Source organism: Pantherophis guttatus, chromosome 3, assembly GCF_059756535.1.
Source record: "Pantherophis guttatus breed Tessera chromosome 3, ASM5975653v1, whole genome shotgun sequence".
NCBI lineage: Eukaryota > Metazoa > Chordata > Lepidosauria > Squamata > Colubridae > Pantherophis > Pantherophis guttatus.
In genome coordinates this window covers 21,279,943-21,287,925 of record NC_142065.1, presented here as the reverse complement: position 1 = coordinate 21,287,925, position 7,983 = coordinate 21,279,943, and the positions used below count along the sequence as shown (strand labels likewise).

The 7,983-nt window shown below is 42.2% G+C and overlaps 1 protein-coding gene across 3 annotated transcripts in view; it reads right to left on the bottom strand.

The window, feature by feature from the left end:
- The window catches only part of SALL4 (spalt like transcription factor 4), a 34,284-nt gene continuing 26,301 nt past the window's right edge, over window positions 1-7,983 (bottom strand). For all 3 annotated transcript variants that reach the window (XM_034433020.3, XM_034433022.3, XM_034433021.3), the window contains exons 3-4: window positions 4,212-4,513; window positions 1-2,499 (exon numbers count right to left, since the gene is read on the bottom strand). In XM_034433020.3, the coding sequence (XP_034288911.2) occupies window positions 2,065-2,499; window positions 4,212-4,513 (737 nt within the window). In that variant the 3' untranslated portion in view covers window positions 1-2,064. The remainder of the gene's footprint in view (window positions 2,500-4,211; window positions 4,514-7,983) is intronic.

The window sequence follows — 7,983 nt, the reverse complement described above, 5'->3', positions numbered from 1 at the left end:
TGAAAAAATTATCAGAGATTTATTCTCATATCAACAGAAAATGCATCAGTAGATAGTCCAAATAAACAAACAAAATATAATCCTACGCAGAATTGCTTAAATTGTCCAAACATTCACAATGCAGAAAGAGAGATTATTCTCGGGATGCACCTTTGGCATGTTCCACGTAACAAGATCCATTTTACAGTGTAAACAGTTTGTGTTCTTACTTTACAAAGTCCAGGTGGAAAGGCACAACTTGGCAAAAACTGATCCTAAGCAAATTATAATAATTAAAAAATATATATAACTGGAGACATACACACATACAATAGTTCAGGTGCAACCACATTGGTGTTTTTTCTTTTTTTTTCTTTTTTAGAAAAAATATTATTATACATCCACATTGTTTCATAGACCTTCTGCATGAGCGAAGCTGGACTTTGATGTTGGAAAAAGCCACATTTTCATTCAAGTTCTCTTAATCTCCAAATCTTTGTTCAGTTTTTCCAATGCAGCTAACACACAGGCAGATCCTGCTGATGAAAAGAGAATGGAGGTGTCTGGACTAAAAACAACTCCCCCCCCCTCCATGAAACACACCTCTAAACATCTTCAACTATCCCTACAAGCATATCTTATTTTGGCATGAAATAGTGCACAGTAGTTTCTGTCTGGATCTCAAGTTCGACACAGTGGTTATTGTCTAGAAAAATAGAACTTAACACTACCATAAACAAATTAATAATAAAAAATAATAATAATGAGGTAGATAACTTAGAATCCAGAAGACCATTCCAGTAACCTTCATACAGTACAAATGCCACATTGGGATTTTTTTTTTCCAGGCTTTCTCCCCTAAGAACTACAAATAGATAAAAGTCCAAAGAAAATGTAGGACTGCCCCCAAAGTCTCCTCTTCTGGCAAAATAGAAATGACTCAGTCTTGCTGTATGAGAAGTCGAAACTCGCATATGTCTTCGCTGGATTGCAGCCCCTGAATTGCTAAAGTGGAAATGTTGTCTCTCACACACAACAAAGACGGATGAAACACCTACTTCATTTTAAATACAGATTTAGGCAGACTCCCTTACATAAAGTGGAGGTGAGGGATAGTGGCAGAGAAAGAGCAAACTTGTGGGGAAGATTTCCATTCACTAAGTAATCTGCTTCCAAAGTCATCACCTGAGAATCTGAAGAGAAATGGCAAAAACAGCAAAAACTTGCTAGGATTGGATTTCCCTTCAACAGTATGCCTCTGTCTGCATATTGGGATGGGTAGGAGGAAAGCAACACAGAGCCACGGAAGAGTCAGCTTTTTTGGCACTGTAGGTGGTGCATGTACAATGATGTAGTCTTTAAATAAGCAGCAGTAATCGATACAGAGCATTTAAGGTGTACAATGGCCAACAATGTGCCTGTTTAAACATTCAGTTTTGGGTTTTTTAAAACAGGGTTCTGTATATATCAGATCCTGACGTCCAACAGGCATCGTAACACTATTACATTCAAAACCGCATCGAATGAAAAACAAACAAAACGAACGAAAAAGGGAACATGGCATTCTAGGATATTTTACCCGCATAATTACTTTCCACGTTATCAGTCACGAATTCCATGAGTGCCATTTCCCCTCCTCGCTCCAAAATATCAAGAGAGACTCGCTTCTTATTCTGCTCAAATCTCCCCAATGGTTTCTACTTAAGCCATCTCAACAAAAACAAGTAAGCAAACAAAAAAGGAAAAAAAAATGAGGTAAATGTTATAACCTTTGGAATTTCACATTGTAAAACATCGAAGGTTTTTTTACAGGTTGATGTTTCCCACATAAGAAGAATCTTGCAAGACCCGCATAGAAAAAGGGAGGATCCTAAACTGGCTTCATTTTTGTTTTGCGCAAAACACGGACATGATTGTACTCTGGGCAACTCTTCCATAGACAGCCTTAGAATCATTTGCACGTCAATAAGAAAATAAGGATACTTGCGGTGTCATCTCTTAAAAATATATAGATATATATATGTATATTCCGATAGTGATTTTTTTAAAAAATCCATCCTGCCACCTTTCAAGCTTTCTGGTTTTTCAATTAACAGCAATTTTGTTCTCTTCTATGAAGTGAGGGAATTGGTGTTTTGGCACATTGTCTTCAGCACTGCTGCTCGGCTTCTCCATCTCTGAGCCAATCAGAGCCTGGGAACTATCCATCTTGGAAACGGTGGCAGAATTCATTGCTACATTGATTGCTGGACTTCCCCCAATGGTGTTTGGAAGAGAACGGATGCCTCCACTTTGGATCACAGAGATCTCATTAGTTTTCATGGCTAAGCCATTACTGAGCACTGCAGCATACTGGTTCCATGCCGATGGATCAAGGTTCACCGAAGGGCTCACTGCATCTTTAGGGAACATTTCTGATACCTTCTTTGAATCATTGCCAAGCAAAGCCATCGGGTTATCAATGGACAGTCTTCTTCCACGTCTGGCAGAATTGTTCCACATGTGAGTTCCAACATGGACCTTATGGAGAAGAATGTCAACATTAGGCTTCTGTGGGTGTGAATCTGGGCAAAATTGGAAGAACTAAAACTAAAACAAATGGATATGCAAGATTCAAATCCTTGCTCAGGGCCAGTGGCTACCATGACCTCTTGAATAAAACTCCCTCTCTCAATTTCTACCGTTCCAGAGTTTTATTCTGGAGAGAAATGTATCTGGTAAGCAACTAATGGCCCCGAGTCTGGTTTGAACTCTGCAATTCAGACCTCTGGTGATAGCTAACTGTCTCTTACACAATTGAAAAAAGAGTATACCCACCCACTTCTGCCTCTGTCTGGCCTCATCCCTTGGTAGCTTGTAGCCCTACTATCACATACTCTTATCCATTATTCAAGGACATGTAACATGTAATCTCCATGGGAGGAAAAATGTTGCCTGTCCCTGACATGTATCTCGTCCCATGTGTTCTTTAATTGCAGGTATGTAATTAAAGAGAAAGGAGGCGCTGGCATGAGTCCATCACAAGGAAGATGTCTATGGAGATTCTCAGTCATCCATAGTCATGGTTGTCCTAAAGGTGCTTTTTCAAGAGGCAACTGGACTTTCTGGTTTTTCTTTGAAGACGTTTCACTTGTCATCCAAGAAGAGCTGAAGAAGCATCTTGGATGAGAAGCGAAACATCTCCAAAGAAAAACCAGAAAACCAGAACCAGTTGCCTCTTGAAAAAGCACCTTTGGGATCATGAAGAGGAGAAACAAGTAATGAGAATGTCTATGGAGATTCTCAAGTCATCCAGGTCATGGTTGTCCCAAAGGTGATTTTTTTCATAAGACAACTGGACTTTCTGGTTTTTCTTTGAAGACGTTTTGCTTCTCATCCAAGAAGCTTCTTCAGGAAGAAGTATAAATCCTTCCATTCTTTACCATCCAGTCAGAGCTGAAGAAGCTTCTTGGATGAGAAGCAAAACGTCTTCAAAAACCAGAAAGTCCAGTTGCCTCTTTAAAAGAGCACTTTTGGGAAGAGATGAGAACATCTCAGAAATATGGGATGTCATCCTGTAATAACTGCAACAACCTAAAGCCGATTTATTTATTTATTTATTTATTTTATTTTATTATATTTCTATACCGCCCTTCTCCTGCGGGACTCAGGGCGGTGTACAGCCAGGATAAAACATAACATATAAAATTTAAAAACATTTAAAAAAACAATTAAATAATTTTGGCCCGAATTTAAAACAACCCAATTAAAACCGAAATTCGATTAAAAACTAAGAGGGTGGGATCAAGCCAGCCCAGCTAGATGGAACAAGTGTGTCTTCAGGGCCCGACGAAAAGTCCGGAGGTCTGATATCGTGCGTATCTCAGGGAGCAGGTCATTCCAGAGGGCAGGCGCTGCCACAGAGAAGGCTCTCCCCCTGGGGGTCGCCAGCCGGCACTGCCTGGCTGACGGCACCCTGAGGAGGCCCTCTCTGTGTGAGCGAACCGGTCGGTGGGAGGCTATCGGCGGCAGAAGGTGGTCTCGCAAATACCCCGGCCCTAAGCCATGGAGCGCTTTAAAGGTGGTCACCAACACCTTGAAGTGCACCCGGAAGACCACAGGAAGCCAGTGCAGCTCGCGCAGGAGAGGTGTTATATGTGAGCGCCCCGTCGCTCCCATAATCCCCCGCGTGGCCGCGATAATGAAGAAGGAGCTGAACATACGTATGCTATCGTTGCCTTCAAATTGCTCACCTTGAGATTCCCCTTGGTGGTAAAAGCTCTTCCACAGATGGTGCACGCAAACGGCTTTTCTCCCGTGTGAGTCCGCTCGTGGATCTGAAGAGCACTTGCCGAAGAGAAGTTCTTACCACACGTAGTGCAGATATGCTGCTTAGCTGTACGGCGATGGGGTGGCACCAGTAGAGGAGGCACACTGGGTGATAATACAGGAGGGGCAATAAAATGGCTGGTGCTGATGGGGCGATCACTAGACATCTCCATTTTTATGAGAGCCGGTGGTGCCCTGATAAATGATGGGTGAATGCTGCTCCGGCCTGAAGAACAAAAAGATAAAATGTCTATTGATGTATTGCTTATACATAAAAATTAATAAAAATTATCCAAGCCCAATTTTATTATTCAAAGCAAATAACTGAGTGAATATGAACAAGCCAAACCCAGAGTAGAAAAGACCTGATGGAGATGAAAATAATTAGGAACTTGTGGGGTGAAGATTTGAGGTGTATGTAGATTAATCCTTGATGTATAACCACAATTGGAACCAGAACTTCCATCGCTAAGCCGTGTGGCCGTTAAATGAGTCACACCCAATTTACCACCTGTTTTGCTGCAGTTGCTAAACAAATCACATGGTTGTTAAATGAATCTGGCTTTCCCCGCACCGAGTTTGCTTGTCAGAAGTTGCAAATGGCAATGGTGAGACCCCAGGATGATGCAAATATATGCCGATTGCCAAATACTCAGGTTTTGATCAGATGCAAAAGTGCAAAGGTTTGTCAGAAGTCCCTTTTTTTCCCAGGGTCATCGTAACTTTGAAAATTGTTAAATGAATTGTAAATTGAGGACTACCTGTATAATTTGACAGTACGGGATATGCACTTATCCCAGCAAAGCACTTCAATGGAACAGGTTGCTGATATGATGTCAAACCCTGAGAAGCTGGCATCTTTTCTCCTTTCCCCAAGGTCATCCAGACATTCCACTACTCTCATCCCTTAGTTGCCCCAATGCACTTTAGATGGGGCTTCCCTTGAAAGTAACTCAAAGGCCTTAGTTGGCTCATAATACGGCAGTGGGAGGCATTTATGGGCATGCCTCAGTATGGCCATCTGATATCTTTGTTCTGTAAGCCACACTGGTTGCCAGTCTGCTTCTGGAGTGAAATTCAAGATGCTGGTTACAACCTATAAAGTCTATGTCAATGTTTCAAGTAATGTACCCATAGCAAACAGAACTCTGAGGCAGGTAAATTCCTTAAAGAACAGTTTTATTTGGAGACATCATACTGGCACAGACTGGTGAAAACCAACTCTGAGAGTTCCCGCGGTTTTCACCTAATTAAAAAGTGAAAGTTTCCCTTTTCCCCCAAACAATAAGTCACATTGTCCAATCTAGGTGCTAGCCAGTTGCTAGGTAACATCACTCCTCCTCGCTTCAGCCACCTGTGTTGGAACGTCCTTGGTTCCCAGGAGAAACTATTTTGTTTTGGTTACAAAACCTCAACTATCTCTATTTCCCTCCCTCCCTATCCTTCGGCTCCAGTGTGGCAACACTGAAGTCTCAAAAATGACCTCCGTCAGGCCGGCTTCAGAGTTGACAGTCTTTGTGGCATAGGAACGGGTTATAGGTAGTCCTCGACTCATGACCACAACTGAGCCACAAATTTCTGTCGTTATGTGAGACATTTGTTTAAGTGAGTTTTACCCCATTTTAGGAACTTCCTTGCCACATTTGTTAAGTGAATCACGGCAGTGGATAAGTTAGTAACACACTTGTTAAGTGAATCTGGCTTCCCCGTGACTTTGCTGGTCAGAAGGTTGCAAGATGGGAATCACACGACCTTGGGACACAGCAATGGCCATAAGTATGAACCAATTGCCAAAGCATCTGAATCTTGATCGCATGAACATGGGGATGCTGCAAAGGTTGCAGCTGTGAAAAATGGTCATAAGTCACTCTTTTCAGTACCGTTGTAACTTTGAACGGTCACTAAATGAATTGTTAAGTCAAGGACCACTTGTACTTGAGGAATTGCCTCTCTCCCATGGATTCTACCCAATTGGCATATGCCACCAGAGTTGGCATACTGGGGGTGCTTTCAATTAAACAATGTCATCTATCAGAACTCAAGAAGCCTTTGGAAAGGAGATCCCACCTCCCTGAAATCCATGTGGCTCCCACCTTCTCAAGTGTTCTATAACAGGGTCTCCAACCTTGACAACTTTAAGCCTGGAGGACTTCAACTCCCAGAATTCCCCAGCCCAGCTTTGCTTTGCTGGCTAGAGAATTCTGGGAGTTGAAGTTCTCCAGGCTTAAAGTTGCCAAGGTTAGAGACCCTTGTTCTACAAAGCCCTGAAGACTGGGCTCTTCTCCCAGACCTTGGATTAAGACAGATGGAGTCCCAGGTTTGTTATTGCTGTGTCTGTATATTTTGCTTTGATGTCATCTTGTTTGGGTGTCGTATTCATTTTTATATTACTTTGTGAGTCAGTAGGAGTTGGCCAGTGTCCAAACGGAATTAAATACACTGTGCTAAACGACACTGTATACTGGCAAGTTTGCCCTTCCATTTAATTCCAGTTAAGTATTTATTTATTTATCTATGTATCAAATTTATACAGATGCCCATGTACTGCTCTGGGCAGTACACAACGATAAAACAGCCAATATAAAAATGGATGAAAATGTAAAAAAAGCCACATTAATGAGCCTAAAGGCAAAAATATCATTAAAGTAAACCATAGGCGAAGGGAGGATAAAAATGCTGTCCCAGCAATGGAGCCATTGAGACAAATCTCTGGTACCCTGGGAGCCTCAGGCCTGGCAGCATAACTAGGTCTTGAGGCTTTAAAAAAAAAAAAAAAAAGCAATGGGAGTAATCTAATTTAATCTAATTTTCCATAAGGTGGGTGTCACAGCAGAGAAAGTACCTCTCTCAGGGACCCACCAAATGTAGGTCATAACTGAAGATACCCACAAATATAAATCAGGCAGGTTTTTAAAAGCTGAACAATATTTCTCAATAGACCACAGTAGCCTAATTTTTTTTTCTGAACCCATCTTTCCTCCAAACCAAGAAAGCCATAATTCATATTTCACATGGCTGGGTTCGTACAGGGCACTTAACTCAGTCATCTGAATGCTAGCCAGGATTTGGGCAAGGACTCGGGAGGCCCCAGCCAGCCAGCCATGAATTTCCATGACCTCAGCATAATAGATGGTAAACTAAATTGCTCAATTTTACAATTATTGTTGTTGTTAGTTGCGAAGTTGTGTCCAACCCATCGCGACCCCATGAACAATGTTCCTCCAGGCCTTCCTGTCTTCTACCATCCCCTAGAGTCTATTTAAGCTCATGCCTACTGCTTCAGTGACTCCATCCAGCCACCTCATTCTCTGTCGTCCCGTTCTTCTTTTGCCCTCAATCTTCCCCAGCATTAGGCTCTTCTCCAGGGAGTCCTTCCTTCTCATTAGGTGGCCAAAGTATTTGAGTTTCATCTTCAGAATTTGGCCTTCTAAAGAGCAGTCAGGGTTGATCTCCTCTAGGACTGACCGGTTTGATCGCCTTGTAGTCCAAGGGACTCACAGGAGTCTTCTCCAGCACCATAGTTCAAAGGTCTCCATTCTTTGGCGCTCAGCCTTTCTTATGGTCCAACTTTCACAGCCATACATGGCAAGTGGGAAAACCATAGCCTTGACGATATGCACTTTTGTTGGCAGGGTGATGTCTCTGCTTTTTACAACTATAATTTTGGCCAATTTTTTTTCCCTGATTGGAATTCAC